At 41.0% G+C, this 20,943-nt stretch overlaps 3 protein-coding genes across 5 annotated transcripts; all 3 read right to left on the bottom strand.

The window, feature by feature from the left end:
* Window positions 1–269: 269 nt before the first annotated feature.
* Window positions 270–6,014, bottom strand: LOC116257451 (pentatricopeptide repeat-containing protein At3g29230). Of its 3 annotated transcripts, none has more exons than XR_007573838.1 (3): window positions 5,896–6,014; window positions 1,400–3,907; window positions 270–1,328 (listed from the first exon to the last, which is right to left on the bottom strand). XR_007573838.1 is itself a non-coding variant. In XM_050078742.1 (2 exons), exon 2 carries the CDS (start codon window positions 3,802–3,804, stop codon window positions 1,975–1,977), a length of 1,830 nt encoding a protein of 609 aa, XP_049934699.1. In that variant the 5' UTR covers window positions 3,805–3,907; window positions 5,896–6,014; the 3' UTR covers window positions 270–1,974. The 3 variants fall into 3 exon arrangements, 1 of the variants encoding a protein (XP_049934699.1); XR_007573837.1 differs by having other exon boundaries at window positions 270–796; window positions 887–3,907; XM_050078742.1 differs by having other exon boundaries at window positions 270–3,907.
* On the bottom strand, window positions 6,005–11,796 carry LOC116257452 (xylan glycosyltransferase MUCI21-like). Its single transcript, XM_031634223.2, has 2 exons — window positions 11,420–11,796; window positions 6,005–7,270 (listed from the first exon to the last, which is right to left on the bottom strand). The coding sequence occupies exons 1-2, from the start codon at window positions 11,568–11,570 to the stop codon at window positions 6,045–6,047; spliced, it is 1,377 nt and encodes a 458-aa protein (XP_031490083.1). The 5' UTR covers window positions 11,571–11,796; the 3' UTR covers window positions 6,005–6,044.
* A 7,508-nt stretch (window positions 11,797–19,304) lies between these two features.
* Window positions 19,305–20,309, bottom strand: LOC116257114 (pentatricopeptide repeat-containing protein At3g26782, mitochondrial-like). Its single transcript, XM_031633728.1, has one exon. The coding sequence runs from the start codon at window positions 20,307–20,309 to the stop codon at window positions 19,305–19,307; it is 1,005 nt and encodes a 334-aa protein (XP_031489588.1).
* Window positions 20,310–20,943: the final 634 nt, after the last annotated feature.

Genomic DNA, 20,943 nt, shown 5'->3' on the forward strand with positions numbered 1-20,943 from the left:
TGAAACTGAATAGTCTTGTCAAGGTGCCTTTGATAGATTGAAGAGAGCCTTTATGGGAAAACCAGCGTGGTCAAGCTCCTAGACTACTTGAAGACTTTTAAAGTCCCTAATGAAGTGCTCAAACTATGCCATTACCAGTGTTTTAATGCACAAAGAAACATCTAATTTCTCCCTGCTTTACAAGTAAGGTCTAGAGTGAAGCATCTCACCGGACGTTAATGCACTGATAGAGTAGTATTTTTAGTACTTCATTAGAACAAACACAGAAAAAAAAAAAAGCTTGGGCAAAGTTACTTGATATAGGCCAATTGTACTATAACCTACAGAAAAGTGAGTCTTCAGAAGACAATCCATCTGACTTAGTTCGAGACAACAGTCGACGACGTTGAAGCTGCATACCATTGATGCCCAGTGGAAAGGAAGGCCAACCTTTGCCTACCAACTTACTTGAAACTGACAGCAGCAGACGAAACTCATGAAAGCATTTTTGACAGGGTATCAAAGCAAATGAAAAACCAAGCATACAATCATCGACAATCAACTAGACTTTGCATGGAAGGCCGGGTCCCTGCGAAGCTCTATTTAGAGTGAACAGGTATCTTTCATCAACGCCATGGTGCACTGTTGTGGAAGTATGAAGGACAACTTAAAAGTGAAACAATGAGGCAAACTAGCATACAAACTGGAACTCCCATCGGGCTTCAAGGTGCATCCATAGCTTCACATTGGCAACTTGAAGCTATTTTATGCTGATGATGAAGATTTAGAGTGGAACACAATTGTAGCGATAGCCAATCTTGTAAAGAGCACCATCAATAGAGTGAGTAGTAAGCAGGAGATTGGAATAGATTCTTCAACACAAAATCAACTCAAACTGAAGAAATACCTGATGTAATGGACGTACGAAGCATAGTTGATGTGAAACTACACACTTCCAATGAAGTCATGCCACTAAGAGAAAGCACAGGGACACAATTAAATAGCTGGCACCAAGACGACACATGATTTGAAGGGGGGCACCTATTCTCCTGACTTTACCCATGCGCTTATTTATTCGTAGTTGAGTACCTTCCAACCCGTGATGTTGAACTCTGTACTTAAAGAATTATCTCGAAGTAGGTCCCCGGCAGCAAGATAGCAGTATGAGCCTCAAGGCACCCGATCAGTACTTGAGACTTGCTCACCTCGTTCACGATGTACTAAGTTCTTTCAAACTAATGAAATAGCTCACTGTCAACTCTTCTCCCAATTCTTTTAGGTACTCTTGTATTCTTCAAATGAGCAGCAAATTTAAAAGCGCTAAAGGATTGCAATGGTAAGAAGGCCTACTGCACGAACTGAAGAAAAGTCAGTCCGTTCACATAGGAATATTATGGAAAATCTCTATACAAAACCGCACCTCTCTCTCTCTCTGATGGAACCACAAAAAAGCTTGCAACTTTGCTATGTTTTCAGTAGTACAGAGTGTGGATGGAAGTCGATCACGCTATACACCAACTTCTGTGCACCAATCATGTTGCCAAGGAAGTTTACCCATCATAACCACAACAAATAGAAAAGAAGAGTTACGATGAGTCATGACTCATGAGAAGAATAAGACAATACTCTATAGATGTATCTCTCGGAGGAATGATCTGAGAATTGATAAAATGTTGCTGCAGCAAGCAACAGCCGTGCAAGGGATCATCGAGGGGCCTCGACAGCAGAGTTCTGAGAAGCCCCTTGGAGGTTGAACCACGCTGCGGTTTCCCACTTCCGTCTGATAATACATGCAGCTTGGTGTTTTCTCCTCCTCTTCATAATTGTAGCGACCGATCCAACTAAGGTGCCCGTGGGCGACCTTCATAAATAGGCTAAGCCAGAAATCAACTTGATCAGCCAAGCAGACTGGGAAGTGGTTATGGCAATCAAAGCACTCAATTCACCAGATGGGCGGAGTTTCTGATCCATCATATCAATGCGCTGGTGCTGGCGTCAATGGAGTAAGCCATCCTGCACAGCTCGTACTTTCGGCACATAGCCAACATGCTTCAGATGACTCCCAAGTCGCTCCAACATCCCAAAAATGCTTACAGATTCAGGATGGCTCATATCCCCCACTGTAAACTCATGAACTTTTTCGTCCACCTCGATGGAGCTAGCACCAGCTTCCTTCTGTACACCCGTTCCCTTCATCTTCACTCTCACCTTAGCCACATCATCCCAATGCCCAGTTGCGGCGTAGATATTAGACAAAAGTGCGTAATTGCCGGCATTTGTAGGTTCCAATGCCATGAGTTGATCCACCACCTTCTCAGCCACCTCCACACTGTTATGCGTTCTACAAGCTGCAAGAAGGGTGCACCATACGATGGCATTCGGCTCCATCGGCATGCTCTTGATCAACTCGAATGCTTCGTGCACGCGCCCTGCGCGCCCAAGAAGGTCCACCATGCAGCCATAATGCTCGATTTGGGGGACGATCCCAAAATCCTCCTTCATGCAGGAGAAGTAACGATACGCATCGTCAACCAGACCAATATGCGTGCATGCAGACAAGACGGCGAGGAAGGTAATTGCATCGGGGGCAACTCCCTGCGTCTGCATCCTCACAAAGAGATCAAGCGCTCTGTCCCCATGACCGTGGATTGCAAGCCCCTGAAGCATACAGTTCCACGACACAACGTCTCTTCGAGGCATGCTACGGAACAGCCGGCGAGCTTCTGTTAGATCTCCACACTTGGCGTACATATCTAGCAGCGCATTGCATACTCTGGTATCGAACCTCAGCCTAGACCGATTGATGTACGAGTGCAATCTCTTGCCCAGAGTATGCAATCCCGATTGCGCACAAGCGGACAATATCGTAGTGGCTGCAACCTCGTCAGGCTCAAGCCTTGCCATTTCCATATCTTCGTACAGCAGTGAAGCTGCGGCTACATCACCCTTCTGGGCATACCCCGCAATCATTATTGTCCAAGGAACTAGTGTCCTGCGCGGCATCTTGTCGAAAAGAAGCCGCGCCATATCCAGGTCCCCAGCCTTACAGTAGCCACTCAACATAGTCGACCAGGAAACTACGTTCCGCTCCGGCATTTTGCTAAACAGTTTGTAGGCAGATTCCATGTCGCCGCATCGCACGTATCCATCGATCATCGTGTTCCAACTCACAATATCCCTCTCACACATGGCATCGAACAGCCGCCTTGCAGGGCCCATGTCGTTTGTTTTAGCATATCCGGCGAGCATGACATTCCAAGTTACGACATCTCGTTCAGGTGTTTCGTCGAACAATTGGTGGGCTTCCCTGAGGCAGCCGCACTTGTTGTACATGTCAATGAGTGCGTTGGGGATGAAGACATCGGCGAGGAGGAGGCCGGATTTCACGACGTGGGTGTGGATCATCCTGCCAGTTTCGACCGCGCAGACGGACGAGCACGCCTTCAGGATGAAAGGGAAGGTGAAATTGTCAGCCGCAACGCCGGCGTGCTGCATGAGGGAAAAGGAGGACAGGGCGTCGACGAAGTAACCGTGGTATGCATACGAACGGATAAGGGTGTTCCAGAGAAAAACGTTTGGGTCGGGAACGTGGTCGAAGGCAGCGCGGGCATGGTGAATGAGGCGGGCGGAGGCGAGGGCAGAAACGAGCCTGGGGACGACGAAGGGGTCGTGGTGGAGGTGGGCTCGGATTATCTGTGCGTGCAGCTGCTTCAATTGCCGTGGATCCGAAGTCCTCTGGAGGTCGGAGATGATCCTTTCTTCAAGGAGCCGGCGCCTTGACGTCCATGACGGTGGCCGGACGGCCACCGGCAGCTGCTTGAGCATATCGACGCGGGCGGATGGAGCTCATCAATCACCGCACAGCCTTACATTCCAGATTACAGCACTCATAGAATCAAAGGCTCTCAGTTTTCCCGTTCAAATCCTCCTATCATGTTCTTAAGTTTTTAGTCATCCTTTTTCTTCCAAATATTAATAAATCAACAAAAAAAAAAGTAAATAAGACAACAGCAGTGAAAAGCTTATCAAAAGTAGGCGACTTAAATTCCATTGATGCGGAAGATGTTTTTTTTCTTTTTATATTTTTGAGAATTGTTGAGACCTCTTCTTTTCTTTTCTTTATGTAAGAATACTTCTCGGTTAATGGGGTTAACCTGCAGTCCGGCTCAAGTTCTCAGCTTCTTCTCGACACCTACCTTTTTTTATATGTTATTTAGCAGGGACATTTCAAAATTATCTTATCAATATACCAAAAAAATTGACACAAATTCATATAACACTATAATGTTTCATGAACATGCTCCTATCTTTATTCATACCCAAAAAATTGATAGAAATTCATATAACACTATAATGTTTCATAAACATGCTTTTATGTTTGGAGCAGGTTAGTGAGACAAACAAAAAGTGTCTTCTATCAAATGACCCATTCAGATATATTGTGTGCTTTTTATATTTCAGATGCTACCTTAACTATGCTTCAATTTGCACATCAGTAGTTTTTTTTATAGTTACCTCCTACCAACCTCTGCCTCACTGTTTGCCCCACCTACATATGTTGTCCTGCTTTGATATAAACGGTTTGAGTTGGAGTTAAGTTCACAATTCATATTTAATTTGATACATCTTAATCAAATTTGATCCTACCAGCATAATATTCGACATTTATTTGTAATTGAGGTCTGGTCATCATCAGATCTCAGTCCTATATCATATACTTGCATTTGGTTATGAAATTCCATATCAAATCTGAATTCAATTTCTCATAAGATATAAAGTTCATTACCTAATCTGACTAAACGGATTCAAACTTCGTATTTATTCATCTACATCTCCATTTCTCTGCTAAGAATAACAACGTTGTTGTGGGACTCTCGTGTGGTCTTATGACTGTGTTCTTTTTCTATTTTAGATAAGGTAGTATAGCTTTGTCTATTTTCTACTATGTGGTGCCAGCCTTTCACTTATCACCTTATTAGGACGGCCGGGTTTTTTACTGATTTCCGTTGCCTGCTTATCAGTTTTTTCAATGGATAGATCGATCTCATCCATAGTTGGCTGACTCGCCAAGTTGGTTCAGAAATCGCTCGAGTCAGCTGGGATCGTTAGAAAACCTGGCCACGAGTCAAGGTCAGTCTGGCTCGCCCTTGACTCATTTTGACTAGCCCGATTTAGGTTGTTTTAAAACTTAACCAAGTACACGAGTAAACCCACCAAATCCACGAGTTTACTAGTGGACCCAATCATCTATTGATTCGATTCAGAATCATGGGTCTGCCAACTATGATTTAATCTGTTCTACCCCAAGATTGTTATAGGAACACATGCCCAACTTGGATTTTACATGTATTGCTTCATAGGCATAATTTGGATGTCAAACACAATTCATAAATTTACCGTACAGTTGGATGTCAAACACAAACCATAAAGTTAATTTCATAACAACCTTAATTTTTAATACACACAAACATAAAAGATCATTGAGGGTCCATATCTGTTTCTTATTAAGTTATTCTCAACATCAAGAAATCAAATCAAACTACGCGTGCTGGACGCAGTGATATATGTCTACATCCTTATTCTTTAATGAATATTTAACGAGGAGAAAAATATAGCGAGATTTGGGTTATCACCAGAATGTAATATGGGAAGTTTTACTTGAATAGTTAAAAATTGAAAACCCATCACTATAAAACAACTGTAGGGTTGCAATTTAACTGTATGTCACTAGAAACGAAACATGCACGACCATTTAGAATCCAAACTAGTATTCTTGTTTTAGATCTTGAGTTTAATTTCTTTAAAAATTTGGGTTTTTTGGATAATAAAAATTACTTAGAAATACCAATATCAAAAACATATTTTTTATGCGTTTGTGTGTGCAATTGCCTACACGGTTCGTACATCTGAAGGTACCTCCAAGAGCATGAAAGGCAAGCCACCACATTCCTAGACTTGATATTGCAGTTCTGGCCGGGCGACACGCAGAGGGTGACCTTAATTAAACCAATTCCCTGATGATCTCCTCGATCCTCCTCGCCAGTTTCACAGCACCATTGCCACTCTCAATGGTTGGCCCCGTCCGCTTCTTCCATGAACCGTTTCGCGTGCCGATACGCGACTACCAGATACCGTCTCAGTCTCTCCAGATCGAGCTTCACGCTCTGAGCCTCGAGGTAGATGCTCTTGGTGTTCGCCCAATTCTTCCTCACCACCGCCCTTGGGTCCCTCAACACCACATCGTTGCTCTCATACTTCTCCACCAGGCTGCTCTCCTCCACCCCGATCTGATACGGCAAGTACTTCAACCCCATGGCCCGAGCCGGCCGGCCGAAGCACGTCTCTGATACCCAGTCCGCCCCGAGCGGGATCACCTGCAGCAGGACGGATCCGGGTCTCAAGAAGAGGGAGTGAGTCAGCCCCGCCCCGTGCACCCCCATCATCGCGTGGCTCGCGTTTATCGTCCGGAACGCTTCGTTCAAGTCCGTCACCTTCGTCGGCGTGAACGTCCGGACCGCGAACCCCACCCGCTCGGCCAGCCCCACGACGTCGGCCTGGTTTCGAACGCTGCGGCTCCCATTCCGGACCACCATCACCATCACCGGCCGGAGCTCCCCGTCTGTCGAGTGCCGGTGGAGGTGGTAGTACTTGTCGAAGAAGGCTTCGCCGAGGAACGCCCGGAACCTGAGCATGTCCTCGCCGTCGGGCATCAGCGACGGCTCGATGGTCATGTCATCGTGAGATATGAGGCCGACGGCGGCGCCCCGGTGAAAGCAGTGGGTAGAGGTCTCGTTGTCCAGGTTTATTATTCGGTGAGGGGAGTAGCGGCGCAGAACCTGGTAGTACTTGCGGACCCACCAGTTGTGGTACTCGGAGATGACCAGGACGAAGTCGCCGGCGATGAAGCGGGAGGTGATGAAGAGAGGGATCATGCCGTCGTCGAAGTCGTGGTAGAGGTTGCCCATGTAGCCGCCGGTGCTAAAGACCAGCGCGGCGCCGTCGTGGTAGAAATCGCAGGTGGTGGCATTGATGGCGGAGCTGACAGTGACCTCGGTGACGTTGAGCATGACTTCGGCTTCCCACTTGCGGGGCAGGGGCCGTAATTTTCGGGTGAGGGGAGGGGAACTCTTGGAGGGGTCGTGGAGGAGGAGGAGAGAGCGGGAGGCGGGATCCATCTTGGTGGGCCCGCTGACGAAGCAGACGTCGTAGCGTTTCTGAGATACGTCGCAGATGATGCCACTTCGGCTCCGGGAGAAGGGCATTCTCGGTATTGCTGATTTCCATGTTCTCACTGCAAAATCGTAAAAACAAAGACTCGAGTGAACGAACTTTTGAAAAATGCCTAGTCAGAAACCTTTATACGACAATTTCATTTTAACGACACAAATCGTACAAGCAAAGGGGAGCATACAAAATCTAATCTAAATAACATAAATTTGAAAAAAAAATGTTAATAGACAAAAAAGTAAACATACTTATAATAATAATAAAATAAAATATATATTATATATATAATTTAATTTTTAAGACAAATTCATGAAACACTGTGTTAATGTCCTTACAATAAAATTCGCCCTTAAATTTTATGTCTTTAAAAATAATTTCAATCGGTTTTCCAAAAAGGAGGCAGCACAATTGGACTTAGTTATTGAACTCTTCGTATATATTTAACACGTCTCAAGTGGGATGAGATGCGTCAGAGAGAGAAGGGATGTTCCATGACAATAGAGTCCCCTGTTAGTAACTGAACAGTCAGGCTTCAACATGCCCCACATGTCAGGAAGACCATACTTTGAGTGAGTAGGAGGCATGCAACCAATGGTGGAGCTACATCTGAATATTCGTGTGTACAATTGTCCACACAAGCTCCTCAATGTTTCTTTATTTTCACATTAATAACTTCAAATATGTGCTACTACAGGCAACTTACCTTTATTTTCACATTAATTACTTCAAATATGTGCTACTACATGCAACTTACCTCCACCTGAAGAAGACCCAAAAGGCCCCCATTTCAAATACTTGAAAACGAAAAGGCAAATACTGAAATTTGAACACAAGATTTTCTGAAACGCAGCTTCTTCGACCATTTGATTTGGACAGGTGTTCAAAGGAAGCATGTCAAAGGGGGCATCTTCCAAAGCAAACGAAATTGGGGTACCATAGATTTGAAATGAAGAAAAAAGGGAGATGCGGATCCACATCCTTCTTTACTTCGTCATTCTAAAGTAGCGTCATTAATATTTACATGTATGTGAGCAGCGTAATATTTACATATCTGTTCAGCTAAAAGTCGCTCCCCATCAACAAGTTGAGCATTTTATGAATGAACTTATTAGATCTGATACAGAACATCATGAATGAACTTATTAGATCTTACCACTAGTCAGTCGAGCAAGAAAACTTTAGCTTAGGGATACTGATACATTCTTAGCTAAATTGAGGCTATTAGAAAAATATTAGAACTTCAAATACATAATAAAGTTTTTTCAGGGCACCAATGTGAATAAGCAGACTGTGAGAAGCACTAATATGTGAATAAATAAATCACTTGGTACCATGTGAGCATTTGCCGACAAAAGCCCACGTGTAGTTTCTTCAATAGACCATCGGTTCCACCAAAATAGTGAAGCACAATTCACTTTATATGAAGACGGGTAACTATAACATCCTATCATATCATGAGAAAGTTTATTCTTTTGTTGAAGTTGTCAGGAGTTTATAAAAGATTGGCTTACTTGATTATCATGATTTTTAATCTTTTTGCTACTACAATCCAAGCTGCTAATAAAAACAGAGAAAGGCATTTCACATTTCACTATAAACACCGAATGCTACTCGGAGCAGCTCATTGTTCAGACGGCCATCAGATTTGCTTAAAGGCCTTTTGCCCCTCTAAGTGAACCGGCGTGTTTGAGCCCCTAGACAGAGGATCACAAGACAATCCAGCTCAATGTCTTGAACGCCTCAAAATTGTAGCACCACTATAAATGCCACAAGTAGAAGGAATCACCTATAAAATAATGTTCGGCAGAGAATGTGCAGTGTTTGAATGAAAATACCGGACTGGAGAACGTCCACTCTATTCCTATCCCTGGAATCCATGTCCAGATCCAGATTACGTAACTGACTAGACAAAATGTTGGAGGTTCAAATTGTCTGTCATTTGGCCTCAAACGAGAACACGCACTTGCACAAGTTGAGTACGATTTCATTCTCTCACGGAACCGGGACACGTCCAATCATGGTAAATTTTCCATCCACAACTAAAAAGCCACCCACAACGAATTAAGAGTGAAAGGGACAACGTTGTAGAATACCCCATTTCCAATCTAACAGGTGGCTGATCAATTTAATTCATCAAAGCCAATAAAAATGTGACGTGTTTGTTGTAAGGTTCCATTATTTTTAATAATTTTAAAGTTTTTTATTTTTTATTTTTAAAACATATGTAAAATTATTTTTGTCACTCATTCAGCTTAAAATCCGATTTTTATAAGACTGAAAAAGCTGACGCCTAAACACACGGAAATGGAGAAGGTTGGGTTTCCTCATTGAGCCCAACTCTTCATCGTGAGACAAAAAATGCACTTGCTTGAACCTGCTCTACTTTGTGTCTTGTCGAATGCATCCTGGTTGTTTCACAACAACACCATTTTTTTTAATATTAATTGAGCAATCAATTTCTTGATGCTTTATCATGTAAATTTTACAAATAATAATAATAGCAATAACATGTAAATTTTACAAATAATAATAATAGCAATAACAGCGAAAAAAAGTACACATGCATTTTTTTTTTTTTGGCCTTGATGGGAGAAAGCAGTAGATGGTAAGGACATAGGATTTCTTGACCGACAATTACGGTCAGGGTTAGAAAAAGGAGTCATGTCCAATGAGCTTATAAGGGAAACTACCCAACTACCGATACAAATCCATGTAAGTTTCTTATTTTTATGTTAATAATCTATAGTCATTTACTCATTTACATAAAGAGAGGAGGCGTTTGATTGTCCCTGATCTAAAAGCTTCAAGATTTGAGATTCACAAATTTAAAGATTAGATCCTCTCCTTCAGATTTTCAACCAAACCTTTTCTCAATGCAAAAAGATAAACTAATGATTTAAGTGGTGATCTATCGTCTGAACTAAGTTAGTGTAATAAATCATAGACTTTAAGGTGCATCTTCTGCCACACTAGCAAAAAACATCACATCATATTCATAAATATGATGTATATGAAGTAATCGAACACTCCCAAGAAACGGCTCTTAAAAATTACAATATGAATGGCTAGTGCCCCTAACCAAGAAATCTATAGCTCTTTTACTCCCATATCGCTTTATTTATATTTAGTAATTAAAACTAATTCAAATTAATCAACAAAATTGAATAATAAATTTTGTAAAAAATTGGTAGCGCCCTATGCTCAGTTTCAAGTAAGACCCTAAAGAGGCCGATCTTATGGATGTCCGACGGTTCAGATCTTATGGATGTCAGACGGTTCAGAACAAGAGTATTATCCTTCCGATCATAAACCTTCACCGTTCGCGCCTCCAAAGGATGCGGGCGATATGAATAACGAGCAAGACAAGATTCTCAATTATTTTAAATGATTTACCCTTTTCATTCAAAAAGGGAAGCCTAATTCGTGAATTGTATCTTTTTCCTCTTGAGTGGAAGCCTGATCAATCTGATCATCGATTGCATCGGGAACCATGGGAGCAAACCAGAATTCCAAACACCTCGCGATACAAAATAAAATTGCATGAGGAAAGATAAGCTTCCCAACTTTTTTTTGTTCTCTTTTATTATTTGCGACCTACAACTTCGCGTCAATTACAGAGAAAGAAGAAGTTCGAAGAGAAATGTCCTAACGAGTGTGAGGAAAAAAAAAAGGGGGGGGAGGGGATCCTTTTAGTATATTTTTGGGACTAATTTTAAAAAAAAATCACCAAATTCGTACTTCTCTAGCTTGAAAATTGCAAAAAAAATTTACTCTTTTGAAGATAAATCTTCATTTTTTTGAAGTATATTTATCTGTACAATTAAGCACCACGGCATAAAGAAGACGAGTTTTACTTTTTGAACACTAACACATCTAATTACCAAAAGATAAAGCAAAAAATTGAACTTGAAATTTGTGAAAATTTTCACTTGGAGAACGCTTCGATTGATCGTAAGAACCCAAGGGTGAAACCGTTCCAAGTTGCCAGTTAGATCCCTAGTAAAATAGCGGGAAAGAAACCGATCGCACACAGAGACTTACTTATGGAAGCAAAGCAGAGCAAGGAGAAGATAATCAGAGAGAGTAGTGTACGGATCTCATCCTGGCAACAGCGAAACGCCTTTCTGAAAACCGGCAAAGATGCTTCCCATCCTCTTGATTTCACACGAAGAATCCAAGTTCGGAAGAATGAGAGGGAGATAGAAAGGCTTACCTCCATTAGTAGAGCGAGGGGTCAACCAGGAAAGCTGGCCGTGGTGGAGGAAGGGCAAGGCGAGCGCCATCACCACCAGGAGAGCGACGAGTCGGATCGTTTTAGAGGAAGCCCGCCCACTCACTAGCGCCCGATTCTGCTGCTTCTTCATCTTCCTCCTCCTTAGTCCACACCACGCTGTCTGTCGGTGATCGGAAGGTCACCGTCTTCCGCCGTTTATGGCGGCGATTTGGGAGGTTGGAAGTGAACTCAAAGATGGTATGTGAAGAGCATTAACTGCTGACAATTGGCCGTCCCTCGATTCTCCCCCTTCGGACAAACAGAGGGAGCATCTCTGCAGGCAGGCAAGGCGGGATGGGGTCAAAGTCCGTGCACTTTCAACATGAACCTCGTTCCCGAATATAATTACGGAAGCGCCACTACATGGCCAAGCGTTTGCCGACCGAATACTCCATCTTGCGATGCCTGGTTAAAAAGAAAATCTTCCCGTACTTTTGTTTTTCCTTTTTTTGCCCTCTGTTGCTCGTTGGATTTCCATGTTAGGTACGCGGCGGCATACTTCATTTTTTTTAATACATTCCGTAACAACAGGACTTCATATTTTGCAATTTTTTTTCATAAGTCGCCGCAAGTTGATGGTTTAGAATTTTGGTTTAAGAATTAAAATTACATTATCATAGTTTCTCGTCAAAATGAAATAAAATCAAAATTTTAGGTTTTATTTTCTTAATTTAAAAAACAATATTTTTTCAATAATTTTAATTTCTTAAAAAACGAATACTTTGTTCCAAAAATTCTATGATTTTAGGTATATCAAACGCCCCTTTTAAGGATTATTGTGAAAAGAGGCTGCACAACTAGTCCAGCCATTTTAGCACCACCATGAGCTCTGCTCATGTAAGCTTGCATCTAGCTCGAGTGATTGAACAAGGGCTCCAACAACTTCTTTTTTGTGAGCAAGAAAGTCGTTAGTTGCATGGGTGATCAAAGTCGAACCTTTCCCTTTTTTTTATGTTTAGTATAAGGTTTTAAGGACTAACCATAAGTTCATCCAAGTCTCTAAGTTTCAAAGAAGCTCTATATATTGAAAGATAAAAAGAAAAGACAATTTGATATTTTGAGAGTACATTTTCTTCCAATCAACTCCTTCTCCCAATACATCAACTCCTTCTTCCAATACATGTCAGCTAGTAAACTAGCCTCACTTATTCACATAATAAGCACACAAACAGAATTGACGTAATAAGCGCACAAAGAGAATTAACAAGTGCATCATACATTCAAATTAGTGACTGTTTGCCTATCAACCACTGCTTTCATCCGAATAAATGAGCTAAACCACCTTATTAAAGCTATGCTCGTACACCGTGATTAGGCTACTAATAAATGTAAAATTCGTTTTGGATTCATCATTGATTGGTGAGATGGGTCATCTAAACAGTTCTTCTGTTCATTCATGTTGCGACGAGCAAGGGTTTTCTAAAAATCTGGCTTCCAACGATCACAATTGCGAGAGAGCGTCTGCAGGTGTGCGTTCGACCGGTGGGTCGAGGCATGCTATCGAAATTCAAGGACATTGACGACCGCGAGGCCTTCCCTCCAAAGGACCCCTCGACACTTCATCCGCAAAAGGAGACGACACCATCGTTCTCGGGCTTCTACGGTGTGTGGCGATGCCCTTGGGGAAGTCTACGGTGGAAGAGGTAAATGGCAGAGTGTGGATTGTCATCTCAGACAAAGACTATACTCATATGATTCTTCCGTTCAAGTGGGCCGCCATCGGTTGCTTCTTAGGTCCAAAAGAGGGAGGCACAGATTTACTATGAAGGAGTGTTTCGGCAACTCTTTTTCCAATGGTCAGGCAATATCAATGCGGGTTTCACCATTTTATGGAGGGGAAATTTCTTAATCAGGATTCAATCGGAGATGCAGCAAAGTTCTCAAACGGTGCCTTTGGTTCATTGGGTATGGCGTTGTGGTTGCTTCTTCCCCACCTTCAACCATAGCTCTGGAACTTTGCCACCGAGGCACTTTCATTGAAGCCTATCGACCGACTAGAAGGATTGATCAGCGGGGCTCTGCTCGCCTATGCATTGAAGCTCCCTTGAAGATTTCTCTCAGACCAGAGATCAACCTTGTGATGGGAGAAAAGGCGACTCTGCAGAAGTAGGCTCCGGTTTTTCAATTTGTTCTCTCACAAATTGAAACAGGATTCTAATGATTATAGGGAGATGGAAGTCTGGCTTGCTACCCAGCAGTTCTTGCTCGGGATTTGTGCATCCAATTTCTGTTTTGCAAGAAAGGTAACAAAAATGTAATGGTTTATGACATAAAAAAAAGGGTGACAATGACATCGCAAGCTTTGCGTCTCAGTTTTGTGCATGACAAGGGGCCTTTCACTATTTTGATTACTTTTCTGCAGCACTCTGGTCTCCGTCATATTACGAGGTTTGTTGTTGCCTCGAGCCATAGATCATGGCTACGGTTTGAAGGCAGGGAATGCATATGGCTAGGCTAGGATCTTTTTTTTAACGATGAATCCTAGAATTAGTTTTGTCCCAACTAACCCCACCTCTGATACTGTTGCTATATTAAAAAATCTGTAATACCTTGTTTCTCTATACATGTTTTGCATAGCAGTTTCTTATCAACAAAAAGGATGAAGGCATAACCACTAGCAGGGATGAGTTTTGGAATCAAAGCCTTTTATATTCAGATCAGCTTCAGCTTTAACTGACATGGGTTTATGTTAAGATTTTTAAAATTTTCAGTTTAATCTCTTTAAAATTTTTGAAGAAAAGCAAAAATTGGCCCCCAGTAAAATTGTTTTTTGAAACATTGTTTAATGAGCTATGGGATTGAGAAAAATGAAATCCTCGCTCTGCCACTATTCGGCTGCCCTCTTATGGCCAAACATACAACCTGCTCTGGTGGGTTAGGCCCTCAACACAACTCTATGCTTGCCTTTGTAACATTTTTATATTATTTTTGAAAGATAGAAGATATTTAACGTGATAGAGGACAAGAATATTAGCATTTATAACAAATTGTTACTGTTTAGTGATCTTGTCTCAATATTTGAGATAGATTCATAAAATACTATGTTACCCAGTTTTATGAATCTATTCTAATTTTTGGGACAGGTTCATTGGATGTAAACAAATTGTTACTGGTGCTAAACGGTCTCTAAAATTCTAAATATCAATTTATAAAAAATGTAAAACATTCTTAAGTTTTCTCATATCATGAAAATACTCAAGTTTGAAAATTATATCTTTGTGCTTGATTTAGAAACAGATTTTCAAAAAAATACACCTCTTTTATAACAGTGTGCTTTTACCATACATGGCGATGGTTAAATAATATTGTGGAAATGACTTAAGTACCCACATCATGTTTCTAGGTTTATGTCAAAATGTAGGTGCAGTTTTGGAAAACTTGTCAAAAAGTTAGGAATGAGTTTGAAAATCTTTCAAATCTTGGGCATCTTTTCAAATTGCTTTAAAATTGAGTATGTGGCTGGCATCTTTTAAAATTTAACCACGTTACTTGAAATTTTCAAACAAACTGTTAAGCATGAGTTTTAAGATTTTGTAAAAGCTAAGCATATGTTTAACAATTTATACAAGTAATACAAGTATTATATATTTTAAGTGCACACAATCTATTTACACCTGAGTAGATATTTTCATTGACTTTGGACCGAACCCCAATGCCTACTATATTTTCATTGACATGCTGTTGCCTATGTTAGTCATCAATTATTCCATCAAATATGTTAGTCATCAATTATTCCATCAAACGTTCATGTAAGGTAAACTACCATACACTTTATGGTTTCCCAAATTTGACAGGTTTTTTACATATATAATACACTTCTTCAAAATAATATCTGATTCTAAAGTGCATTTTAGATTTTAGATTTTTAAAGGCATCAATATAAAAATGAAAAAAAAAATATTTGAAGGTGTCAATAGATAATAAGCATTTTGTGTAGGTCTGTGTGGGCAATTGCCCACACAATACCACACTGCCTTGTCTAGTAGCTGCAACGTTGCTGAGCAACTGATCACACAACTGCAAAAAAAAAAAAATGGCAGATGAGAGGGGGAGAAAGGAAATAATCAAAGAACCAAAGCCCCTCCTCCTTCTTTTCCCTTAGAGTTCAAAACTGCTTTGAAACCTGAATAAAAAATGAGATACCTCACAACTAAAGGGCCATACATCCACCATTTGCAATCCAAAGAAATAACATATATGAAAAAAAATGTAAAAAAAATGACAAAAAAAAGTAGAAGGAAGATAGTCCCAATTGATTTCCGAAAAAAGTTGTTTAGGTACCAGCAATAGAGTCCTTCGGTATTGCACCTTTCAACACAAATGAATCTTCTAAACAAAAAGACTAGTAGTGTAGTCAGGATTTTTTGCTTGAGGAGCACATTGAGATATTGGCATGGGTTTGGCATGAGCACAGAATGTTCCTGGACCTTGTTCTACTTTCACCGCAATGGAATTTTTGAAGCGCTGGTGCGAGCACTTGCCCAAACCAGTCATACTGTAGCTCCACTACTAATATCAACATAGCATTTTTAGTATTATAACTCTTGTCTGTTTTGATAAACCTTCCGGTTTAACTTTGAGAGCTCATGGCAACACTTGATTGCTTACTTCTCCTAGGATGAGATGATTTTGGGTAAGTCGTATAATCATATAATCATGTGAGATTCGATCCACGACTAAGACTAATAAAACATACATTTAGAAATGGTTGAGATATCAACTTTAGTTTTAATATGATTTTTTTTAACCATTTAGCAACATCCCACATAGAGGAGACTTAAAAAAAGAAAGGGAGGGGGAAAGAGAGAGAGAGAGAAAGAGAGAGAGAGAGAGAAAGAGAGGGAGAAGTCAAGTGAGAGAGTGAGGTATTCTCTATCTACTCCAAAAGGCTTCTTGGCATAAATGGTATGGTAAAAAAACACTAATTGGATGATCGTCAGTCCAAGAGCTGTGAATCCAACGTCCCATCTTAGAGTTCATGTGTTCAGCTGCTACCATGATAAGGTCAATGCAGCACATGAGAGGCAAATGTGGCAGAAGGCAAGGGTAGAGCGAGGAATTTTTCATTAAGAAGGCTGAACTATAGTTTCAAAATCGTAGCATGGGCCATAACATAGTTTTTCTTTAATTTTTATATAGCATTACATGAAAATTTTTACTGCATGTAAATTTTTGTTTTTGAAAATTTTGAGGACGGCCAAGGCCCCAGAAGCCCTGGCTCTGCCCCTAGCAGCAGGTCCGGATGATATCGCTTGCCTACAGCAAGTTAACCAAGAATGAATCTATCAGATTCATTCGATTAGATAAATTTCGACAAAGCTGATCATAAAAATATTTGCTGCAGAAACAAAGTTGTCTGAAAAAAATGAAGCCACAGTCTGGAGTTGGACTGAGGGGCACTCAAGTCACCAACAAAAGTTTGATGTGGGCACTTCAAGTAATTTTTAAATAATTACAATGCCATTTTGTATTTTTCTAATGAAACTTCTGATGGGCTGGTGTGGTCGGCGGCCCAAGCCCCAAGTATCTTCGCTAAAGCAGATCTAGTCTCGCATTCCAGTCATTCACAGATTATGAGAAACTCGTGTTGTTGATCTGCCCAAATCTGCTACAAGGGCAATAATTTCTCCTAAAATGACCACTGAAGAACTACAACAAGGATGATGATAGTACCAAATGGCCAATTATGATTAGATAAACACATCAAAATAACAAGAAAACATGTTCTTGATTCCTATGTATACCTATATCACCGCCTCGACCCATTTGATGCAAGGAATATGTTAGGGCTGACTTCCCAACACTTGGATACCAAATAGCAAATAAATATATATATATATATATATTAGAGAGGGGGAGAGAGAGAGAAGTAATAGGTGATATGAAATGAGACCAGCAAATTTCCCGTCAATCCTTCAATTGCTGCAAAAACTCCATTTGCACATATGCAACCAAGGTAACCAACCAGCATTCAGCAATAAACCTAAGTTATGGTTCTGAAGTTGGGAGCGTGCTCAAGGGCAATGTTGTAAAAGGTGAGAAAGTGTTGCGAGGCGTTGAGCCTCTTATGAGGCGAGGAAAGGCGATGCGTTAATTGAAGGTAAGCTTACAAGTTTGTGAATTATATCATATTTATAAAAATAACAATAAAACTGAAAAAAATGAAAGCATATCAATAAAGAACAACGGTTGCCGTATCAAGCTAACTAAAAAGCAAACCCATGCTTGCTGCCGGTCCAACCCAATTTAAATTGGAGGGAATTGAATCCTATTTTTTAGACCTAATAAAAACTGCTTAGGATGTGAGGAAGATAAATTGCTCAAATGTTCCACCGATTTGCCGTGATCTTCAACTAATCAGGTATGGGTTGGCGGCAAAATAGAGGACAGAATGTTGGGGAGATGTCCTGGAGGCGTACACCTCAAGCACTGAACAGCCACAAATGGAGGCATACGCCTCTACCATATGAAGCGCACACTTCAGGGAAGCGTGCACCTCACACCCCTGCCTCAAGGTGTTTTTTTGAAAAAACGCCTTGAGTCGCTTTTATTTTGTAAGAAGCGTATGCTTCTTACAACATTGCTCAAGGGAGGAAGACACTATAAAGCCTGGGCATCGGGTTTGGATAGTCGATGGGTACCTAGTACTCAGCCCGATTAGGCCCAGGCCTAGGTCAAAAAAATCAGTTTGGGCCGAAAAAAATCAGCCCTAACTGGCCCGATAACGTATTAGGCCGGCTTGGGTTTGCCCGACTAGGCCCAATTTATTTTTTATATTATTTTTATTTAATAATGATATATATTTTATTATTCAAAATATATTTTATATTTTAAAATTTTTATTTTATATTTAAAAAATATTTTTTATTTTAACCGAACCAAACCCGAGCTCAGATGTCAAGTATTGGACCGGGCCCGAACTCGTTTTTCTGGTGTCAGGCCGACCGGATGCCCATGCCTAGACACTACCAAGGTGAACGATAACAAAGACACAACAAGCAAACAATTAAGCACTAAGAAATAATAAAACAAAAAGCAAATGCCAAAGATGAAAGTCATACCATGTATCAACCTCGCTTGGATAACAATGTTAGCGTGGAACAACCCTTTCCTTATGTCTGCGAAGTTGGAGTTCTTGAATCTAGTGTCACCTTGGTTGCAGAAGGTGCAATGCTACATCTTCGTCCACGTCTATGCTATTAGAACGATCAAGTATCCTGAAGAGAAATTGAAATATTCATGTCGTCAGCTGCAATCCGAAAGAGCAATCTGACGCATCACCAAAAAGAAAGGTCCTTGCAGCAGTGTCATGATGTCTAATGAAGCTGAAAAATAAAAAATAAAAAGAAAATATAATGAAAAATGATAAACCTATATCTTTTCTAGCATCTACGATTTGATGAGATGAATGCTTTCTATTTCAAGAAATATGTTTCTTACGAGTGGTTACTTGGAGCCTACAGTAATATTTGTAGGCAATCGTCAAAATCTAGAATCTGGCTAACCTCTTTTCTAAATATAGCATTTCGGGGGATAGTTTATTCAAAGAAAGGAACACTTGACTTGGGAACGGGTAAACACCAGCCTAGTTGTCCTTCATCCAATCCATCTATTTAAAGTCATACATGTCCTACATCAGGAAAACATAGGAACATCATAGGGACACTTTAATTCAACTATGTTCATTACTCATTAATCTATATAAAGTTTAGATTCGGTAGGAGATTGTATAAAGCTGGTTCATCCTCTCTGGTATGCTCCTATGTGACGACGTACCTTCTCATCCAGCTTAGGTTCCTGTAAATTTCTGTCTTAAAGATTGATCTTACAGCAAATAGAGGCTGCAATGAGGCTGTAGCTCACACATAGAAGTATCACCATCTCTTAGTTTCACTTCATAAAGATGTGCTAGCTGCTTTCTCTCTCTTACATGTGTTTCCGAGTAATCCCCACAGGAACAATTTCCATTGCTGAAGTGATGGAAACGATTCAGATCTTTCATTATGATGTTTCTAGTTGTAATCTTGGTAACCAACTTTGTGAAATCATGGCACTCATTGCAGACACGAAGATTTTTTATGACGCGGATCGTTGTCCCTGGTTTAGTGTTAATGATTCCAAAAGCAATGGCCAGCCACTCACTGTGAGTTCTAGTATCGTTGTAATGCTCTATCTCCTGTATGAGAGTATCCATATTTCGCATTTTTCCTTCTTCGCGCACCAGATTCTCGAGGACCTTTAAGAAACTAAGAATTTCTTTTGATTGTGAATGAGATGTGTCTCCTGCAATAAATTTGTGAATCCCGCTATTCAACTCAACCATGCTGAACCCAGGCGCCTTTCTCAGTCCTGCACTTTTCATAGTTGATCTAACCTTTCCAAATTGATCCCACTCTCGTTCGTTGGCATACAAATTTGCTAACTGGACATAATACCCTGAGTTCCATGGTTCAAGATTTATAATATTTTCCCGACATATATCAACTAGATCTACTCTACCATGAATGCGACAACCAGTAAGAAGTGTGCCCCAAGTGCTTGCCGTTGGTTCCATAGGCATTTTCCTGATGAAATCATAAGCCCTGTCAAGATGACCTGCACGACTCAGGAGATCAATCATGCAAGCATAATGATCTGAACTAGGAACAATTCTGAATTCTTTTATCTTGTCAAAATAGTGTTGACCTTGCTCAACTCTTCCTGTATGGCTGCACGCAGCTAAGAGGCTCGTGAAAGTAACTCCATTCGGTTTAGTCCACGAGTCAATCATTTCATTGAAGAGGGATGTGGCTTTGTCTACGTGCCCATGCGTTCCATAGCCAGAGATCATGGCACTCCAAGAAACAACACTTCTTTCTCTGATGTTAAATACTTGTCGGGCTCGTTAAAGCTCGGCTCGAATTTGAATTCGAGCCAGCTTTTATACTCAACAAGCCGAGCTCGAGTTGTCCGTTCAACTCGTTTATTTTATCGAGAAGAATACGAGTTCAGTTAAGGAAGCTCGCTTAACCCAACTCGACTCGCTTAACCCAAGAAAGGATATTTATTTTTTTCTTCATTCGCGCATCTTCATTTCTCGTCTTTTTTTCTCTCTCTTCACTTTCTTCCTCCTTCTGGCGACCAGTGGAATCCTCAAACCCTCGTTCCTTCTCTTCTCTCCTTCTCTCTCTCTCTCCCTCTCTATCTCTCTCTCCCCCTCTCTCCCTAAATCAGAGAACTGAAACCCTCTCCCTCAAACGAGAGAGGGTCTCAAGAACCCAATGATTTCTAACTTTGTTTTGCAGAAGAGAAGAAGAAGAAGGAGAAAGAAGCGTCTGATTTTTTTTTTTTTTGAGAAGAAGGCGCCTAAAAAACGCTTGGTTATGGCTCTGTGAAGAAAACCAAGGGAGAAATAGGGTTCTCCCTCAAACCCTGGCAGCCTCCCTCCTTCTCTCTCTCTCTCCCTCTCCTCAAACCCTCCCAGC

Source organism: Nymphaea colorata, chromosome 7, assembly GCF_008831285.2.
Source record: "Nymphaea colorata isolate Beijing-Zhang1983 chromosome 7, ASM883128v2, whole genome shotgun sequence".
Taxonomy (NCBI): Eukaryota; Viridiplantae; Streptophyta; class Magnoliopsida; order Nymphaeales; family Nymphaeaceae; genus Nymphaea; species Nymphaea colorata.

Coding starts and splice junctions, on each gene's coding strand:
- LOC116257451 (XM_050078742.1), bottom strand. CDS start 3,804: ATGCTCAAGCAGCTGCCGGTGGCCGTCCGGCCACCGTCATGGACGTCA.
- LOC116257452 (XM_031634223.2), bottom strand. CDS start 11,570: ATGAAGAAGCAGCAGAATCGGGCGCTAGTGAGTGGGCGGGCTTCCTCT. Junction 7,271..11,419: donor CCCTCGCTCTACTAATGGAG/GTAAGCCTTTCT, acceptor ACGATTTTGCAG/TGAGAACATGGAAATCAGCA.
- LOC116257114 (XM_031633728.1), bottom strand. CDS start 20,309: ATGATCTCTGGCTATGGAACGCATGGGCACGTAGACAAAGCCACATCC.